The following is a 21,667-nucleotide window of genomic DNA, read 5'->3' as shown; positions in this document are numbered from 1 at the left end:
TGTGTGGGGCAGAAAATAGCCTATTGAATATATAAGTAGGGCTGTGTCCAGCTCCTTGAGTGCCACTTTGCTTACAAATAAATTAAATATGCCAATTGGGTATAATTAGCCTATACTACTATGTTTTGGGAAAGAGCACAATCACTTTAGCACTGATTAGCAGTGGTAAAGTGTGCAGAGTCCTAAGGCTAGCAAAAATAATTTCAGCAAAACCAGGAGTTATTAAGGCAAAAAGTTCGAGGAAAACCACGCTTAGGATGGCAGGGCCAACATAAATTGAACAGTGACAAAACTGAAATTTGATCTATGGAGGGCTCCCCTCATTTTGGTCCTCAGCGTGGTGGCCTCCGGAGTTGGTGCCTACCCTGTAGCCTGTGATCTCAGCCCACAACTTCTTCGTTACTTTTGACACATCCATAACATTCTCTGGCCATGTTCTTATCGTATTCTTCAGAAAGTTAGAGCTCTCCTGCCACCTAACCATAACAAAACTGTTATTGTGTCGATTATCACAGCAAGAATTGCATATTGCAATTTTGCAAATTCCTAGATCTGCCAAACTACAACAATCAGTGCCTCTTGAACCTACAGAAGGCTGCTGGTCGCCTGATCCCTGATCTTTCTCTTCGTCATCTATCACAGACCATCTGCTCTGCCTACACTGGTTGCCAGTTGCCAGTTGCCAAACGATCAGTGTTCATGGCACATTGCCTTTGCCATATAGCCAGGTATAGGACTGGTCCTTACTATCGTCAGTCCCTATTTTTATTCTTTTATTTCACACTGTTGCCCATCAAGATTAGTGTTGTATATGGAAATATAGAAGGGCAGGCAGCCACAATGTAGACCCCTGGTTGCTCCTGAGGAGTGCAGGAACTCTTCCAATAAATACATTGCAGTAGTGGTGAGAAGTGCAGGTACTCTCCCTCTAAAAGTAAAGACATGTAGAGATACTCAGTACCAGCTAGTACCTGACCATTTAAAGCACTGCTCCAGATTCCTCTGTTCAGCCGCAGCCAATAGTCTTGTGGTACCCAGGCTTTGAAGAGCTTGGGCTTTGGGACACATTATTCTAAGTGCTCGCGCAAGACACTGGAATTCTCTCACCCCAAACATTCCCGCCATTTCAGCCCATCTTAGTTTCAGCAACAAACAAAAAGATAATAAAATCTGCTTTGTAAATTGTAATTACTAACTTATCTGTTCCCTGCCGTCGCCATGACTCCCTTTCTTAGGGTATCAATGAACTGTATCACTGTTTCTCATTCTGTAACATACTTAGGCACTTTATGAAGTAAAACGGACGCCTGAAAACGCAGTGCTTGCTGGCGTGTGGACAAAAAAAACCTATGGCTAATCCTAGCTTCTTAATTGTGTGATCGTGGGCAATTTCCTCCCTTTAGCTGCCCTCAGTCTCCTCTCTAGCAAGACTTACAGTACTTGGAAAAGCGCAAACCAGTGCTACTAAGCGCTATATATAATTTTAAATATATTTACATCGTGTTGCATAAACAGTTTATTTCCTAAACACTGTTATGCTCTTTGCAATTCTGCATGTCCACGCTGCCTCGAGAGGCCGAATAGTGACTTGTTGACACTACGTAGAGCTAATAAAGTTCCCAAACCCCAGAGGGTGGGAACGTGCGACAGCCGCCGTGCATGCCCGGGTGCAGAGACCTTGAAGTCTGTCTCCGGACTCTCCCGCCCGCGTGCCTCCGGCCCGCACGTGGCCGCGCGCCCTCTCTTCAGAGAGCAATTAATGACACGTCGTCCTGCTCCGTCGAGTTCCTCCTCGCCTGTGTCGCGCGGCCACGGTCTGGAGTTCACTCTCAGATGCAGCTCTGCTTTGTTTACCTCCCTGATACCTATTTCTGCTGCGGTGTGAGCTGTGGGTGGAGACCCAGCGTGACGCTGTCTGCTTGTAAGCAAAAGAGGGCAGGGAAACTGCAAGTGTGCAAATTCCCCAGCTAGCTGCAGCTTACACGCAGAAGAGCCCAATCCTCTTTGGCAAACTGACGTTTGCAGCCCGGAGACGGAGAGGAGAGGAGAGGGGGTTCTGAAGCCAGGGCGAGCTGTCAGCAGCCTCAGCCCTCCTGCTCGGCTGGTGAGGCTTCGCTCCCCTTCGGTCACAGCCGCCCCTGGAGGAGGGCAGCGGAGGGCACTCTGGGTGGAGCAAGGGGGCCGACGTGCCCCCAGAGAGCAGGACCGGGTACCATTCCAATTTCCTGGAGGAACTTTTTTTTTGCAAAACATATTTACACAAGTTCGTGCCAGCATCCTCCCCTCCCATAGCACACATTGATTTACAATGAACTACAAACTTCTTGCAAGAAAAAAAACAGGACTTCTGAGGATGATCACAGGAAAACGAATGTTCAACTAATATATCACAATATTTTAGGGCATTTGGAAATATTTTTTGAAGGAAGCTTGTGTTGGATTACGCCATTCCACCTGCAAAAAGTACACAGAAGTTTGCATTGCGCGTAGCTCAGTGGGCTATGGATGGGTATCGGTACAATCGCTTCCCCGCTAACCAAGAAGAGGAGCTGGCAGGGTCCCAGCAACGGATAGCACCACAGTCGCTGTATGACTATCGCCTAATTGTTGGAGACGTTCAGGAGCCAACACCATTGTCGCCCCCACCACAGCCTTGTGTGCCTGCCCTGCACTGCTTCTCTCCATTGCACCCACATGGGCATGAAACTGCAGCCCAGCGGTACATTGCCACCCGCCTGCAGGCAGGCTATGAGCCTGAGAGGTAAGATATGATGCAATCAAACTTCAGAAGGAGGAGCCTGGTCTGGGTGTGATGCATGAAGGCAACCATCTTGGGTTGATCATGGTTGGTGTCAGATGATATTAAATGAGCAGCCAAGATGTTCCTAGATGGACTCATTATTCTGTCTGATTGGTAATAATATCCTTAATCTAATCTTTTGAAAGGAGAGGAACATAGGTAGCTTAAAAGGTGCTTTATTCTGAGCATTTCAACACCACTGTATCTGCACAAGTTCTAACAGGGATCTAGACTAGTGATTGTTCAGACTGCTTCTTCACTATAATTCAGTTTAGTCATCTTAACACGACATTCGATGGGTGTCCTAAGCCTGTGTGGGCACTACTATGTCATCAACTCACAAAATATCCCCCATGGTGCACATTGGAATTTGGGTTTTCTGTTTCTTCCTAAACTTTAACAGAGCCTTCATAGTATGCAGTCCAAGTGGTACATTATTCTATACCACTGCGGACAGGGGTTAGTAGGAAGGATTCGTAAGAAAAATGTATAAAGTTGACTTGATCTTAAAGTCCCTTAGTCCACCAGGGAGTTTTAGATGTTCAAGTTTCAAGTTCAAGTTTATTTTTTATTTGTTTGATTAATTAAAATCTTACAAAGAAGTACACATTAAAATATCTTCATTAATAAAAATTTTAAGAACTTCATACAGATAATAGTGCAGGGAGTTTTAGATGTCATGGTAAAGGAGCAGGAGTAGCTAATTGCAGCCTCTTATGTGCAAGGAGGCTTTGTTAAAGAGCGTCTGAACCTCCGGAGCAGGTCAATGGAGTTCCATAAAGATGGCGGTACTGTGGTCAAGCTACGGAACACTAGGTTGGGAAGATCTCTACTTTCTCTTGTTAGGAAGGCACGCCATTCCAGGGCCTCTGAACTATACACGGAAGAGAAGCAATCTAACATCACTTGAAGTTGCTAACTGTAATGTAAAGAATATGGCTGTGCCATAGGAGGAGGTGAGACAGCTATCATCATCTGGCTGATCGATAGTGTGTATAAAAGCTTAATCATTTTTCATGCTAGCCCTACAACATTTTTCTGAAATAGATAAATTACTACTGCAAGCAAAGTTTTGCTACTTCTTTCCCAAGCAGGACAGGTTACCAATACAGTTGATGTCATCAGGACTATTGAAATAATGTTGTCCCTGCTAAAGTCTCAATTGTGTATTTCAGAATTATTCCGAAGATTTAGGGCCTGATTAGAGTTCGGACCGCTGAACCTGTGTTGGCGGTCCGACCACTGCCGCACTGCGGGACCGCCCGCATTAAAATGACTGTGGCAGTTGGCCTGCCACAGGACTGCTGTGGCTGGCAAGGATCCAGGATCAGAGGCAGACATGTGCTGAAGATGCCGCAGTGGGACCACCGAGCATATTTTGAGTTGCGATTGAGCCCGCCATGAAACAGGTGGCAATGAGACAACTAAGGAGGCCCTAAAAGGTCTGCCTCTGGGCCCAGGGGTCCATGCAGGGGGGCACATGTAGTGCCCCCTTGGATTTCACCCTCAGTTCCTGCATGGTGTGGCATTCATACCACACCTTGTAGGAAGGTGTAGTCAGCGCTTTTGGAGCGGCGGTCTGCATGTTAGGCTCTTCTGTGAGCCTAACAGACTGTTGCTGTCAGGCCGTCCTCCAAACCAGGATTGAAGTCCTAATCTGGCAGGCAGTTGCACCACAAGTTTGGCGTTCCTACAGCGGACGGTTCTTTGCACTGTCCGCGTTAGGACCACCAAACTCGTAACAGGCTCTCAGTCATTTCTTATTCTCCTCTCATTCCCCTAGGTATTACTGTTGAACATGCTGATGTATAATCAAACAGGGTACCTGATAAAAGCTAATAAATACAATAACCACAAAAAGTATCCCCTCGGGAACCAAAGCGGTACCCGTGGAAGAGAAAAAGGCTACGGGATGGTTTGCACGCAAACCCGCTATTTTGGGTGGGAAGGAAAAGGGACCCTTTCCTGAATATAACCCTCACTCACTCTAATAGTGACATGCTTCATCATCGGGTTCACCCAAACTCCTAAAGGTCGGGGTGGGCTCAACTGTATTTCAGGGAGCACTTATGCAGACTTGATGTATGGGGGCGTAACCTTAAAGATAAAATTCTTCTCCCACTCCAAAAGTATCATTTATTCGTAGGGTGGGAGTGAAGATTAAAAAGTATATGTAGGGCTATAAGGATGTGATCGTCCTATGACCCTAAAGCACCAACATGTTTCAGCCCTTACCTAACGGCCTATCTAAGGTCCTGGGCTTTCGTCAGGGTGGGTAGTGAAGAAGTCAATTCCTCCAAAGATGTGAATGATGTCTGCATGCAAGCAGGGGAGCAGAGTAAACAGTAGGTTGACCACAGGAAAGGACTCTTGATGAATGTGTGACTACAGGGCCTCCCTCTCATGCCCCAGTGGAAGCAGATGCCCCCTTTAATACTGGGTAATTCCCTGAAAACGCTGCGGCAAGTATACATCCTCCCTTAAATTAAAATTTTCTCACATGCACATTGCATTCACACATCATTCACCCTTAGCCTTTCTCTCTCCACAGGAACCGCTTCGGTTCCTGATGGGATACTTTTTGTGTTTATTGAATCTGCGACAGGGAGGACATGTCCCTTCCATCCTCTCTCCACTCGAGAACCTCTCTACCCTTCTAGGGTTCCCATTTGTGTATTAGTCTTGTGTATTAGGAAAGCCAATAAATAACCTGATGGGGTTTTAACGTCAGCCACCTCTGGATCACTTACCTTTCTAGTTTGCCTGCAAATGAAAAACATTCTGTATCTAATCAGTGTTGCTTGTCTACTACTAAGCATGTTGTTCACAAACTTTGTGCACTAATATGTATAAAGTATTCTTTTTAACAAGGCTAGTGCACACATATGTATATAGTATCCTTCTTAACAAGGCTACTGCGCTTATCATAGATCACAGCATTGTTTTTTTTACTTCTACATTCAGCATATTTTCCTGTCTGGCAAATGTTTATAATCTAATTAATATGTCATGCATTTTAATCATTTAACATAAGATTAAGTAAAGTAAGACACAGTTCTATAAGATGTAAATGCTGAACTAGAAAGTTATGTTTAGGGGAGACAGAAGGGGAGATGAGCTGCAAGAGGATGAACTGTCCCAAATCCTCCACGATGTTCTCATCTTGCAGACTAAACCCAGCTTATGTGTGTGCCCTCGAGAGTGCCACCTGGCTGATTTTGTCCTGGACAGGTCAGGTGAGTTGTATTCGGTTCAAAGGAAGATCCATCTCTGAGAGAATTTAAGTTGTGCTTAGCAGATGAGAAAGCATATTCTGCGTTCAGGCGAAGGGAAAATGTGTCTTGAAACTGAAAATGTAATGGCACTGGAAGCATACTTTCATCAATTGGCCCGGGTCATAGGTGGCAATCCTGTGAATGATTTCAACTGAAAAATAATAAGCCAAGAAAGCTGATTGTCTTGAGAATTGAGTCCATTTCGAAAGGCCTTATCTTTTTATTTTGTGTATCGTGTCTAGTTCTGGAGACCACAGTTGGTGCATTATGCCTACTTCTGAGTGTCCTAGCTAAAGCATTCTGAACAATGTACCATTCTGGAGAACTCTTGTTGGTCATATCACGTCGAGTCTGCATTGGGGTGAAAAAGGTGCATTCAGTTTTGCACCATTGTAGGCCGATTCCTTTAAAAAAGTTTGAGCAAACAAATTTTGATCCATTTTTTGCCCTAGCGCATATCTACACGTATAGTGGATACAACCCACTTCTACGGTTCCACTGCGACCCCTATCTGCTGCTAAATTCAAAACATGCATTTCTCAAGTAAAACCATGACAGAGGGCCCCTTAAACACTTTAGGAATACATGCAATGCAACAGCCTATTCCATAACCAGCAGTGAGGCGTTCAACCCGCTAGAGGAACAGAATTTGTATTGTGTCACAGCAAGAGCCTCGCCGTGCCCGAGGTACAAAGGCCAGCCAGTAACCTTTCTCTTCATTAGTTAACCTACTGACAGTGACATGACTGAACAGCCACAGTTTCCACCTCATTGATTGCTGGGGCAGGTCAGAGGATCAAACATGACCTCCAGAGGGTCGTATCCCTGTTGTCAAATCAGATCTATCAGATCCGAGGAATTCCAGAAAATCCGTCAGCAAAACAGCCACATGTGGGGATCCACAGGGTTCCTGCTGCCTCTGTCCTTACAGCGTGCGGGAATGTGATGACTGGCCCAACTCTCTAAGATGTATTCCTAGGATGACCTGATCCACCTCCTGCTGGAGATTGAAACTGGGAATGAAAAGAATATAACAGTTCACTTCAGCAAGTCAACTTTGGAAGCAGGAACACTTCCTTTGTGTGAATGGAGTGAAAACAGAGGAATTTACACTTAGCATGAAGTTTGCTTGACACTTTACCCGTATATAGCAACATTCTCGTTTACAATCCTGGTAGAACCATTTGGACAGTCATCTCTGGGCCCTTGAAAGCCTTTTGATGCCATACCAATGGCAGGTTGTGCACAATGCAAACACCAGTAAGACTCTGCTACCAACAGACATCTTCCTTGGTGTCAGCACTTTCTCTATAGCACAAAACTAGAATTTTGTAAGCCTGTTTTTTTCTAAACCCCTAGATGACTTTGGTGGTCAGAGGGATTAACTTCCAACTCTCTATGCAATAACCAATGTTGGCCCTGCTTCCAGTGAAAGACAGTTTTGGAATAGGCTAAATGCGGATCCTATTAAGTCTTAGTGAGAACGTGTGCCTTCCTCAACATACAAATGTCCATTTTATTTATTAGCTATTATGCAATGAAAGAGTTCCTAACAAACTCGTGATAGGTGGTAAATAACCAAACTCTCACCTTGGGAACCAACTCGCATTCAGTTCTCGTGACAGCCTAAAACGCGCTCACACAGCTAAAGCATATAAAATATTGTCTCACAGAAAACAAATTCCGGTACCTCGTGCCAAAATGCATCCTATCTGGTAGAGAAGGAGTGGCACACACTTGTCACATGCCTCCAGAGTTTTAAGATGCCTCCTTCCTTGGCTGCCTATAAGTACACACAACTGTAAAAAAAAAAAACTTTTGAAATTTACAAGGCCCTGATTACCACACATTCTTGTCGACAAGTTCACAATTTTCGGGGGTTCTCCCGCGGAGACAAGCTCCGCCTACACTTTACATATACACAACTGTTAAGAAGAGAAGGCCCATGAAAGGTTCTACATGTATGCAATGAGAAACTGGGATGGCATTCCCACCCTGCAAATCCCCCTCACCAAGGCATGAACTCTTGGAATCATGACTTGACGAGGACCTCTGACCTCCCCACCTGTGTTCATCTCTCTATCCCCATTATTCGTCCTGGTCCCCTCTCCAGCGATTTCACACTGAATACATACCCCCCCCCCCCCTTGCCTCTTTGAACCCGGGACTTACCCTAGCTTAACCTCCTTGAAGCTGTTGTCTGGCCACAGCTGTATCACTAGTCTGTACCCTGCCCTCCCCCCCCACCCCCCACCCTCTCCCGCCATGGTGCTGCATTGCTTCTGGGAGCTAGTTTTGTGTTTTACAAACACCTCTAGTCAGATAAACAAATACAAAAGGAGGACTCCTACTACACGAAGTTGAACTGAAGGGCAGTGGGACAGACAACACATTACAAGAGCTCAAAGCGGTCACAGACTGGCATGTGGGCATACTTATAGGGCCAAAGCTTCCAAGCTTCACAGACGCATGGGTGGATATATCATCTCGTCCTGATTTTTTTTGTTGTTGCTTTGTGGGACTTGTAGTCTTGACTTAATAATTGGTTGAATCAACGCTGTAGGCTGACTGGATGAACTACGGCTCCATACGTCTGGCAACCCATGCCTCTGTAGAAGGCAGGCGACAGTAAAGCTACTGTCCTTCTCCATGTTGGTCAAGGCAGCAGTGTATTCAGTTTAGGTTTCCAGGATAATCCCTCACCAGGTAAAAGTGGTTTGATTAAATTAATTGCATGTAACATGATCTTTTGTGGGTATCCTGGCAATCAGGCTTGAATCCGGACACCTTGTTGTAAGTCGGATACCCCTCAGACAGATTCCCAAATATTTTACTGTGACTTACTACCATAGTATTCCTGGCTTACTCATTAATTCAGAAGTAAGATGGGGTACTTCAAGAATAAGTTGAACCTACTTATAACTAAATCTTTGTAAATCAGGCTGGTGTTTTTTTTCCCTCCAGATTTCAAATATTTGGTAATGACGTGCCTGTAAAAATATGTCTACCTTTGTCTTCTGATGTGATAGTTTGTGAACTTCCTTGAGCTGCATGCCAAGGGAAAAGAACCCTTGTATTCAAATCCTACAGGATATTTCCATCCCTCCAGCTGCTTATAAATGATGCCATATGAGCATTTTTCAGATCCGTGAAGCATTCCGAAGTTTGTTTTGCAAACAAATCCAGCACCACCTGCCCTAGAAAGCTACCTGCATCCAACGGTCGCATCACGATGGGCTGAGCTGACCGCTTGTTTTTATGGACCTGCAGTATATAAAGTGAGTCCATTTGTTGTTTATTTTACACAAACCCAGCTATGAAGCAACGGAGAGCTGTGCATTAACTCAGAAATATAGGGGCGACTTTTACTCACTGAAAGGTCATAAAGCAGGTGTTCAGCTCTGTCGGACTGGCCGTCGCGGGCACAGGGCATTCCCCGGTGGGCCGCCAGGGCGGGCGGGGGCGGTTTTGGGTCCCTGAGAGGCCGTTTTTGTTACGGGGGCCGGCAATATCGGCCGCCTGTGACAAAATAGGCCGAAACCGGCCCTAGCTAACAGCTCGGTCCCCACCTCCTCACCCCACCCCGGGGGGCCGGCCGAGCAGTTTGTCAGGGCCGGTTTCGGTTCCCAGTCCGGAGGGCAGCCCATCACGGTACGGGCCATGGAGGTTACATTCTTGAATCCAGGCCAGTGCGAGCTCAATGTTTCATTTTTCTAAGATGAATACAATGTCGAGCTTTACGTTTGCAATTGTAACTCACAGCTGCAAGCGCTGAGTAAAGAAATGTATAACTGATAAGGAGTGTCCTGGAGTGCAAGGCTTGTTGTGCTCTGCCAGTCATTTATAGTGTAAGTGTGCTCCTTGTCATTTTAGTGCACACCAACAAGCTTGGTACTCTAGATGTTCTAGCCAGTTACTTTTCGAAATACATCATATAATAACTTGATGAATGTTTCCAAAGTTTGCCATGTATCTTGAGAGTCAGTGTGTGCAGTTGCCTGGGACATAAATAGATGGTGCTGTTCACGTGGCCCTAGTCCTGACCTTGCAACAGCGAACCGACACTGCAGTATTGAAACGCACCTTTTTCTTATCCAAATGCAGCACTTGGTGGTCCCGAGACGACTTAAACAGACTCCAATTGGATAACTGCTTCAATGACAGGCTTGTATGTATAGAGGTGGGCGTGCCACTGAAAGCCGTCCGACTCGAGCCTGAAGCCGTGCTCTGGCTCAGCTCGGGGACCTATGGAACCTCGAACTCATAACGAGCCGAGGTTTCATGGGGTTCCTCTTTGCTATTCCCACTCCACCCAGGATGTAGGATTATGGTCAGAACTCTCACTAATATTCGTACAAAACTAACACTTTTAATAACTCAGTGTAATGCTATAATGTGGCCATTTGATGGCAAAGCTTCCACAAGTTAAAGAAATACATTTTCCAGACTTTAGGTGAGACTTTATCATATTTTACGTGATGCTTGTTTTATGATTTACATACAGGGTCGGATAGCTTGCGCAACAAAATAAAAGTGGCCCCTGTTTTTGTCTGGTAGTGTCAACGCAATGGCTAGCCCTTAAAGCACTACGTGAGATCTTGTGGCTATGGCAGCTTCCAGAGTTATACGTTGGATTAAGTCCGGTGTGTGTGACACATTTGAAGTTACAGGAATCTAGATTATCTTTATTAGACAGGCTGTCAGGCCGTGATCCACAGTGATGTACAAGGTATTATCAAGTATCAGGGCTTGTTGCGCGATAGCATAATCCGTGGTACTATCAGAAGATCCGAAGGTCACTACCATGTCTGGGGTCCTCTCATGTCTGTGAGGATGCTTGCTCTGTTGGGGTCCCCTTACATCTGTGGGGATTCTTGATCTGTTGTGTTGCCTGTGCAACGGGTTTTGAGTTACCCCAGAAAATACCCCCCTTGAGGTGGTCCAGCTGATTGAAAACTGGGTTGGTGTAGGGCAGAATCAACGGGCTGGCATCATCATTTCCTCTTAAAATCTGGCAATGAACCAACTGCCTTTTAGATAAGATACTTTATGAAGATTATATTAGGGGCCGCCATCTTGTGAGCAAAATCGTTGCTTTCAGCTTGTTGACTTTGTGGGAGATAATTGTGCAGAAGCTGACCTGAGATGTAAGGATATTGTTTCCCATGGAGGCTGGAGGTGTGTAGCCTACCTCTACGCTGTGGCGGTGCGCTGTACTGACTGCCGCCACAGTTCTTTTAAGGGTGCTCTTGTGGGTTAGATTAGATCTGTGCGTGGTGAAGCGTGTTAGTGTTCCTGGGACGTGCTTATTCCGGGTTTCGGATATTGTGTAAGTGCTCCCTCTGGGCCACACAGTTTTTATTCCTATTGTCCTCCGATTATATACATTTATATTCATTTGGGAATTGCCGAAGAGCTTCCTGGTTTATTCATAATGAAGCCTACCAGGCCACGCGGAGCTACCGTCGTGTCGCCATCAGTGCTTGAAATGGAAAAATAGAAGTGCAGGTACTCTGTACCAGAGTACATGCTTGTGCCGGTATTCTCCAATTAAAAGTATTAGGTCACTCTTGAGAAGTGCCGGTACTCTACCTCTCAAAATATAAAAGTGCCTGTACTCCGTACCGGGTCGTACCAGCCCATTTAAAGCACTGGCCGCCATCATGATCTTTATCGCGCTTGGGTGCCGGTGCCGGAATGTTGGCACCGGCTGCAGGGAGTGCAAAGCTACAGGATGCAATGGAAAGGGAGGTCAGCCAGCTGTATTTGTGCGATGGTGGTCTGATGTCGGCGGTACGAATTCCACACCGGTTATGGTGGGATATTCCTCTGCTGAGTGGCCTTGTGAGTTTATTAGCGCTATGCGTGCTTGCTCCCGGTTTTAGTGTGTGGTCGATAAGTATGGGCACGGGAACCCCCTCCCGGAAGGCTTGCATATGGAGCGGGGGCAACACACTCTCCTCTTTACTTTTGCTTGAGGTTGCCAAAGGGAGTGGAAGCAGCCATGGACTCATGGGATGGGCAATTCAATGCCTCGCGGAGTCGTGGATGGCCACTGCCATCTTGTTCCTCACTCTCTCCATGCGCCTGTCCGGTAATCAACTCAAAATCTTGGCAGATACGGGCTGCAGGCAGCACATCGGGACTGCTGATATATTCTGATTGTGGTAATGGCGAATGGCGAAGTCGCATAATCAATCTGTTGTGTTCCGTTTCCCTTAGGCTGCAGGCTGGATGCCGAGCAGTCGACTTAAGTGGCCATCTTGCTCAGGCTCTAGCCATATAGTTAATATATACACACCAAATGACAATGCTGTAACTTTCTGGAAAGACATAAATAAACAACTCATCGAACTCCTGAATAACTTGAGTGTGAGTCTGGGTAGAGGCTTCAACCTCCCAATGGATGGGAACCTTGACGGGATCTCATCCACATACATTTGTAGGTAACAGCTCTCACAAACAGATGAAACTCTGTTGTAACAACAGTAATCTAGTAGACATATGGTGCCTTTAGAACCCCACAAGATCCGATTATGCCGTCTACTGATCCCCACACCACTCTTTGTCGAGAATAGATTATATTCTAGTGAGCAAATCCCTTCTCTCACTTCCACACACCCCAAAAATTGAACTGACAGGGTTCTATGACCATGCATGGTGACTGCACAATTGTCCCTCAATGACCCAACACCCCCTCCCAGACAATGGCACTTAAATGACCAACTACTAGATGATACTGACTCTAAAGTAGAAACTGCAAAGGGATTGAAAACATCCTGAAAGACAACCCCCCCAGCGACACATCCCCAACCATAAGATGGGATGCCCTCAAGGCTACCCTGAGAGGCACACTGATTCACCTCATGTACGCCAAAAACAAAGAAATATCTAATCACCTCCAGGCATTGGAGACAGAGACACATACCTTAAACTCACAGCTCAGACATACCAGAGGCTCGGCGATCCTAAACAAACTCAGCTCAATTCAATATGAGTACAATCAAATTCTTAGTAAGAGGGCGCAGGTTGACTTAATGAACACGGGTAAACTCTGCAATAGTAACAAAGTAGGGAAAACCTTAGCCAAAAACATACACTATACCAAAAATCAAAGTCTCATAGGCGCAAACAAAATACCAACGGAGTGATTACATCTTCAACCCAAGGTATCCTTGTGACCTAGCAAGGTGGTGAGGTAGACCTCACTGTGTAATACAATCAGAATAGCTACTTGAGTCGAGTCAGGTTTGTTTGTTAAACCTTAGCTCAACCCTGGGAAGCTGTGACTTTGAGCAGTGAGGCTTAAACAAAGGAACAAGTGTAAAGCATTTAGAAGCACCATAACAACAACATAGGAAAGTTATGCAACATGAAAGAAATCCCACACCAATTAATAAAAATAAATCTTATGAATTTTTATACATCAAAAATGAACAAAATCAACCGGAGTGTTCCGGAGATATATATATTTTTAAGCAAATCACGAATCCCTGCTTTGTAAGTAACATTTCCACAAGCACTGGTAGGCAGGAAGTTTGGAAACTTTGTAAAGCTTATATCAAGCCTTTTTCAACTATTGTGGCCCACTTTGGGCGACCAACTCCAGCATGGAGGAGTGTAGGAGGTCAGTAAGGTATTGTAGGACAGTTACCCTGTCACCAAAGCAGTCTCAAGTCTAGCTCCAGGCTCTATGGGCGTACCGCCTTAGACTTTAATGGAGTGATCCTGATGAAAAAAAACAGGCTGCTTAAGATGCTGTAAGATGTTGAGGATGATGTGTGGTCTACAGGGGCCTCCTGGGGCTTATCCTCTGTCAACCGTCCAGGTGGGGAGACTTTGGCCGCAGGGGTCAGTGTCCCTAAAGTCTACTTTGGTCCAGCAAAAGTCCAGTTGCCACTGGACTATTCGTCACCAGTCACATTGAAACCAGCGGTTCTCTATGATGAAGGCTACTGTCTGCCCTGGCAACCGAACTGCACTTTAACGACTCTCCCAGGTCCAGCACACTTGGGTGCAACTTTTGAGTGTTGGGACTTCGCCTCCCTGACTGTAAGTCGGTGGTCAGTGGCAACCAGGTGATTGTGGATACTGACTGGCCAAGACGGCGTATTCAACTTTTGTGGCCCTGGTGTTGTAACTGGGAGTCAGCCAACTGACTCTTAGAGTTCACCTGTTCTGTCTGGGGCTTGGGAGCAATTAAATCAAGCTAGGCACCACAGGCACAGTCCTTTCTTGGCTAGCCCAAGGATCAGCAGGTAAAGTCCAATGGTTTGTGCAGCTTCTCTTGCCAGGTCGATGGAACAAAAGGGCAGTCGTTCTTCAGTCCTCTCTCCAGTTCAGATATAAGGAGTGCCCTATTTATGTCCAGAGAGTGTCCTCAGGGGATGCAGCAGTTACTAGCCAGTGGACTACTAGGATCTTTCCCATCTGATGACGACTTACTGCAATGTGAAGCATCTAGCTATCTAAAAGTGCTCTATTTTGCCCACTCCCAAGATGGCAGAACCCCTCTCTCTGTGTGTGGATTTTGGTAGCCCACCCTAGAGGTGTGGCTAACTGGTGGCTACATACCATGGAAAAAAACGGTTTAGCAACTGGTCTTTGCTGTCTGTCCCTGATGCCAACTCGTCTACCTGCACAAAAGAGCAGCCTCGCTCATGTGTGTTCAACATTTGCCCTTCAAAGGTGGCTTCTCCTTTTGGGCTCACGCCTTGTGTGGCTTCCTCCATGGAATGGTAACACCTCTTTCAATGGCACGTCTCTATTGTACCCTTTCCTGGGAGTCGTTTGAAGGATGTCTTGTGGCCAGCATCTGCAAATAGCCACTTGAACACTTGGGCAACAAAGTGACAATTTCTCTAAAAGTTACATTAAATTCGACTTGGAAATCAAGTTGGGTTTAATGTGACAATTATTTTGATAGCTTGAAGTATCAGCTTTAGTGCTCTCATTCAGAAGTTAGCACAGCTGAGTTGTCAGCTTGCAATCCTGTACACGCCAATGGGGCTACTAGATTTTCAGCAGTAAAAATGTCAATTTGGAATTTTTTAAGTGAGGACATATAACATACATAGGTTACTTTTTAATATACAGCACCCTGAATTAGCACTTGATAGCCCTGCTGTAAGGTGACTTATATATATGAAAAAGGGTGGCTTGGGCTTTGCATTAGGTTAACCCCTTCGATGCTTGTATATGTTTATGTTTTTGAAATTTTTATTGCGCACAAATACCCGAGGGTGTCTCGGCGCATATCAGACTGCCTAGATTGAAGAACTACCAGACCACTCACTGATTAAATAACCAGGTTTTCAGGAGTTTCCGAAAGATGATGAGTGTGGGACTGGTTTTGATGGACAGGGGAAGTGAGTTCCACAGCCTGGGGGTTGCTACTAGAAAGCGTCTGTCTCCCCAGCTAGTGGTTCTGGTACGTGGGACCGCGAGAAGATGGGTACCAGCCGAACGAAGGGGCCTTTGAGGAGCATAGATCCGAAAGGCATCCTTGAGGAACCTAGGTCCTGAGTCATGGATGGCCTTATAGGCAATACAGTGTGCCTTGAACTTTATCCTGCTCTTGACTCTTAGCCAATGCAGTTGGCGAATAGCCAGAGAGGTGGGACGACGGTTAGGGATGCCTAGCAGCATTCTAGCCGCTGCATTTTGCACCGATTGAAGTTTCGTTAGGATCTGTTCTTGAGTGCCAAGGAAGAGGGCGTTGCCATAATCCATTTTAGAGAAGACAAGAGTGGTGATCAAGGTTTTCCCTGCCCCTGAAGGGAGGTATGGCAACAGTTTTTTGATCTTCCTTAGCGTATAGAAAGATGATGAAACCACCGTGTTCACATGATGTTTGAACAACAGCTTCTCATCGAACATGATACCGAGGTTTCTGACCTTGGCAACCGGGGTGGGGGCTGGACCCATTTCACTGGGCCACCAGACGGAAGACCATTCCGGTGAAAGGTTGCCAAAGGTCATCACCTCGGTTTTGTCCGAATTTAACTTCAAGCAGTTGCTTGACATCCAAGAACTAATGGCCAGCATCCCCTCCTGAAATCCTGCGGCCACAGCTGGTCCATGCTTGTGCACTGCCAACACCAATTGGGTGTCGTCCGCATAGGTGGTTAAGCGGAGTCCATGAGCTTTAATAACTTTCGCCAAGTCCGCCACATATATGTTAAATAATGTGGGGCTTAGCGAGGAGCCCTGGGGCACCCCACAAGGGAGGGTGAAGCTGGGCGAATAGAAAGTGACCAGTTTCACCGCCTGAGTACGGTTGGCCAGAAATGAAGCGATGAGGTCCCTAGCAAGGTGAGTCACCCCCAGGGTTGTGACACGGTCGATCAAAATGGAGTAATCGACCGTTGCAAAGGCAGCGGACAGATCCAGGAGTATAAGGACCGCTGCCCCACCCTGGTCCATTATAGTCCGGATCTCGTCCGAGGCCTTTATCAAAGTCGTCTCTGTACCGTGGCCCTTCCTGAAGCTGACCTGGGTATCATCTAAAAGTTGATGAAAATCAATGAAACCCGAGAGCTGTTTGTTCATAATAGCTTCAAATATTTTGGCCGGAAAAGGAAGGCAGGCAATAGGTCGATAATTAGCGGAATCCTCAGGATCCAGGGAAGGCTTTTTTAGCAAGGGCTTGATGACCAGATTTCAGGATAAATGCCTGTCTGGAAGATGGAGTTGCATAGTTCGGTGAGTGGAGAAGTAATGACCTCAGTGAGGGCACTCAGTATAGAAGGGGGACAGGGGTCTAGAGGGGATCCCGATTTGATTGAAGTAATTAACATGGCAATCTGGTCAGTAGTGACTGCTTGAAAGTTAGCAAAAGTAGGAGTGAGTGGAGAGGGACAAGGGAAAGGGCGGGTGCTGTCCGAGCGTATAGGTGGGGAGAAGGATGAGAAGATGTTCGTAACCTTGGTGGAAAAGAAAGTTGCCACGGCGTTACACAGATCTTGGAAAGGTTCAATAGGAGGACCTGTAGGGGGATTGGAGAGGGAATTGAATACTTGGAAAAGTTTTCTGGAAGAGTTCTGGGCACTCTCTATTTGAGCGAGGAAGAAAGCGCTTTTATACTTAATAATGGCTTTCTTATATAGCGCTAGCGCATCTTTATAAGTTTGCTTATCCATGGACCTATAGTGCTTGCGCCAGCGCCTTTCTAAATTCCGGCAATACTGCCTTTGCAGCCGAAGGTCCTCTGAAAACCATTGAGCAGATGGTGTTGCCCGGTTGGAAATAATGGTTTTAGCTGGGGCTACTTGATTATTGGCATCCAAAATCCATTCCTGGTATCTGCTGGGCAGTAGCGCTGGGTGCGAAGAAGCCTCATAGGAGGATCTAGCCAAAATATTGGACAAAAGAGGATAGTCCAAGTTTTTCCAGGCTCGAGTACTGATGGGAGTACAAGAAGTGGATTGCTGGGGGTTGGTGTTGTGAGCCAGGATGGTAAAAGTAACTACAGCATGGTCTGACCATACAACGGGAAGAATTGTGGACAAAGAGATGTTCGGGTTATTGGTGAACAAACCATCAAGCGTATGGCCTGCTTGATGAGTGGGAGCTTCCACCAACTGCAGTAATCCTACTGCGAGTAAGTCGGAGATCAATTGGGAGGTGTCTTTATCCCCTACGACTTCTAAATGAAAGTTGAAGTCCCCCAAAATGGTGAAGGCAGAATGGGCCACTGAGAGTTCCGTGAGTTCAACCAGAGTCGACAGGAAGCGGATATGCGGGCCTGGGGGGCGGTAAATGAGAATTCCCTTAAAAACCTGATTATAATTCAGTGTAATGGAGAAAGTGCAGGCTTCGCAATTCAGATGCTGAATAGGTTCAGTTTTAGTTTGCAACGCCCCTTTATGAATAATAGCTAGCCCACCACCTCTCCCAGTGGTTCTATCCTATCTTACCACACAATAACCTTCCGGTGTGGCTGAGCAGAAATCTGGGCCGGAGGCAGCATCTCCCCAAGACTCGGTTATGAACAGGATGTCCAACTCCTGATTAAGAATGAGTTCTCTGATTTCCAAGCTATGTTTCGGGAGGGAGCGGGCATTAATAAGCGCCGAATGAAAATAGCACTTAGGTGCGGGCAGGTCATAAGAGCAGAAGGGGTAGGGCAGGGGAGGATAAAATTACAACCGGGGCATGGGGAGGAGGCGGACACAAGGCAGGTGGGGGTTGGCAGGTTCCGGCAGCGCGAGTTAGTGAGTGGTTTATTTAGTTCCCGCAGCTGAGAAGAGGAATAACAGATGGGTGTAATGCAGGTATCAGTAAGCCCAGGGCCAGGGGGGGTGGCCCTTGTCCCGGTACAGTCCCGGACGGGCCCAGACGGAGGCGCGGACGAGAGGAGGGATTCATTTTATCGTTTCCGGGCCCTAGGTTGGCCGGACACGATAAACGGTGACGGAACGGTTCCGTCATGAGCGGCGGTTGGGCTGTGCTAATGACGGAACCGTTCCTTCACGGCCCGCCCGTTTTTTAGAACCTTCAGCACAGCGCGAAATTCGCGCCGCGCTGAAGGTGTTAAATGGCAAATTCGAGTTAGCAGTTTAAAACTGCTCTGTCAGTCTGCACTAGCAGGCTGGGGGACATGTTTTCACGTTTTCACATCCAGGGTGGCACAATAAGTGCTGGAGCGTTGGTGGGACAATTTAACTTACAGGCCCTGGGAATCCCTGGCATCATATATCAGGGAATTATAAGTAAGTAACTTTTTTTCAATTGGGCATACGCCAATCAAACATATACTTTAAGGGTCGGAACACTGACACTGAGGTCTAATTAATAGGCCTCCGTGCACTTTCAGAGTTGAAAACCAGCAGTATCATTCCAAAACTTTGAAGGTGATCATGCAAAAAACACAAAATATTTCCTTACAGCATACAAACCTCCAGAGGCATCCTGGTGTTGCTGATTCAGTGCCAATTATTCGTGTAGGCTAGTTGTTAAAAATCCAGGTCTTTAATCTGTTTGCGTAATAGAAGGTAACTAGAGATTAGTTTGATCTCTACTGACAGGAAGCTCCAAATGCAGGCTGCCAGACAGGAGAAGGATTTTTGACCTTTCTTGGAAAGTCTACTTTTGAGGATTGAGGCCAGAGCTTTAGTTAAAGAGCGGAGGGACTGAGAAAGCTGGTGTCTGGAACACTTGTAAGTTCTCTCCTAGGGCAGTGCATTCTCTGTCTCTTGCAAGACCTTTTGTTATCTTACCGGGGGGGTTAGAGGCCGGCCAATACTTACCATGCTTAGCTTCATTGAAACTCTCATGTGCTTGCTTCTTATTGATCCGCTTCCATAGGCTTCCTTAATTTTTTTGTGTTTGTCTCTTCTCTGAAACTTGGACACATTACTTGTGTTCTTCCACTGCACATTTGTTTCAGGCACAATTTTCTTGTGTTTTTAAACTATCCTACAGGGCGTGCATGCTTTTCAGTGGTCTCCCTCATGAACTTCTCCCACCTCCGTGCAACTCCCCTATTCCCTCCCACCCATCAACCCTCTGTTGTCTGTCTACTTGCCCCTGACACCTCCTGTTAGAAGCGGCTGTCTCTAGTTGGCAGAGGTATACACTTCTGACAAATAGGGACACACCTTTTCTAGTCAGGGCAAGGGGATCACACACTTAGATAACCCCTGCTCACCCCCTTGGTAGCTTGGCAAAGCAGACAGGCTTATCTCCGAGGCAGTGCGTTAAGCATTTATGACCACATACAGTAATGAAGTGAATACACTACAAATGGACACGACACAGTAGTATTATAAAAATAAGGATGTTTATATAAGGCTTAGCACAAGACCAAATAACGACAAAAATATACCACAATCTTAATAAATACTCTTGAAGGAAAAAATAATGGTTCAAGCGTAGTTTCTTCTCAGCACAAAGTCTTTAGTAACAAAAGCAACTCTTCTTCTTTAAAACACAGTTCTTGGCAACAATGTAACCCACACGGGAGTCACACGACGTCGAGGCAAAGTTAATCCAAAGGTTCGGCGTCGACCGCGAGGAGCGCTACGTCGAGCCCGGAGTCGCACAAACCCCCACAACACAGTACCTTGGAAAAAGTGAAGCACTCGATGATCAGCGGCGTTGAGATGCAGCGGCGTCGACAGATGTCAGGCAGGAGCAGCGCTCACGAGGCGAAGCAGGATGCGGCGTCGTCGTCGATGTCGATGATGATGTTGCAAGAGTGAGCAGTGCTCACGGCATCGAGAGGGCTCGGTGTCGAGGCATCGGCAGCGGCTTCGCTACTAGCGTCGATTGGGCCCGGCGGCTGGCGTCGAGGATGCGGGACACGGGAGCTGCACTCACGATGTCGAGCTGGCTTCGGCGGCGTCCGTCGGCGTCGAGATTGCTGGATTCTTCAGAGGTGCTGGATTTTCAGGTTCCAGCAACAAGCACTTTCAGCAAATAAATGAAGTCCTTTGACCCTGTGACTTCAACAGGAGGCTGGCACTCTTCCAGCCCTTGGAGATTTCCTTGGCAAAGCTTGAGAGTACACACTCAGTTCCTCTCTCCTGGTTCCTTGGCAAAAATAAAGAAGCAACTGCAGGATTCCCCCAACAAACAGCACACTGGCAGAAGTGGTAGGCAAGTCCTTGGATCAGCAGGCTTCTTGTCCTTGGTTCAGGTTTCCTTGTCAGAAGTGATCTAAATTCTTGGTTCAGGGGTCCTTCTCTTATACCCCTTTTTGGTTTTGATCCCTTTGTCCATGCAGGGGAATTTCCCCCCATCCTGGGTTTGTTGTGGGTGTTGCCAGGCCGAGGCACCTGGCCTATTCACTGTGCAGGGCAGAGTCTTCAGCCGCCCAGCAGGAAGTGGAGCCAGCATTGTCACTGGCAGGGGGAGGGCCATCAGTCGCCCGGTAGGAGGTGGGGCCAGGATCGTCCCTGGCAGGCACAGAGCCATCAGTCGCCTGGCAGGAGGTGGAGCCAGCATTGTGTCAGGCAGGGCAGGCTATCAGGAGCTACTCTTCCCCTACTCTCAATGTAAATGCCCCGCTCACCCCACACTGACTCATTCAGACCTCTGGAGCCACCCAGCTCCTGTCACACGCACACCAAACCAGCAGAGACCAGTAGATAGTCAGACAAGAAAATAGCCACTTTCTATAAGAGTCCAAAAACCATCCACCCAAACGGATGCGTTATTAAACCCTGAGTTCAGGGATACCAAACTCGACATTGCACCATGCTCCCCGAGCCCGCTAGGATTATAGCATTAATAACCCGGGCAGCCCATTATAACTGATGGAGAGCAGGTAACCTTACAATAGTGAAAAACAAAAAATGGCTGTAATTCACTATTAGGACATGCCAACCTTGTCAGGCTTGTCCTACCTTATGCTTACAATGCACCCTGCCCTTGGGCCTACCATAGGGGTGACTAACATGAAGTTAAGGGAAGGTTTAGGGACTGGCAAGTAGGTGTACTTGCACAGTCTGCGTGACAGTACCAGACTGCACGTAGGTCTAGCAATGGCAGACCTTTAGACATATTTTACCAGGCTGCTTCTGTGGGTGGCACAACACGTGCTGCAAGCCCACTAGCAGCATTTGTATTTACAAGCCCTGGCACTCCT

At 46.7% G+C, this 21,667-nt stretch overlaps 1 protein-coding gene across 8 annotated transcripts in view; it reads left to right on the top strand.

Annotated features, from left to right (window-relative positions):
- The first annotated feature begins 2,034 nt into the window (after window positions 1–2,034).
- IMPDH1 (inosine monophosphate dehydrogenase 1) overlaps window positions 2,035–21,667 on the top strand; it is a 378,440-nt gene continuing 358,807 nt past the window's right edge. For 2 of the 8 annotated variants that reach the window (XR_013607684.1, XM_078677710.1), the window contains exon 1: window positions 2,044–2,761. Coding sequence is in view for 4 of the 8 variants with exons in the window: in XM_078677710.1 (XP_078533836.1) it covers window positions 2,502–2,761 (260 nt within the window). In the remaining 4 variants the exon portion in view is untranslated. Of the gene's footprint in view, window positions 2,762–21,667 lie in introns of all 8 variants that reach the window. The other 6 variants (XR_013607686.1, XM_078677724.1, XR_013607683.1 and 3 more) reach the window with 5 other exon arrangements.

Source organism: Lissotriton helveticus, chromosome 1_1, assembly GCF_964261635.1.
Source record: "Lissotriton helveticus chromosome 1_1, aLisHel1.1, whole genome shotgun sequence".
NCBI lineage: Eukaryota > Metazoa > Chordata > Amphibia > Caudata > Salamandridae > Lissotriton > Lissotriton helveticus.
Note: the sequence above shows the minus strand (reverse complement) of the source record. Positions and strands in the feature narration are given on the sequence as shown.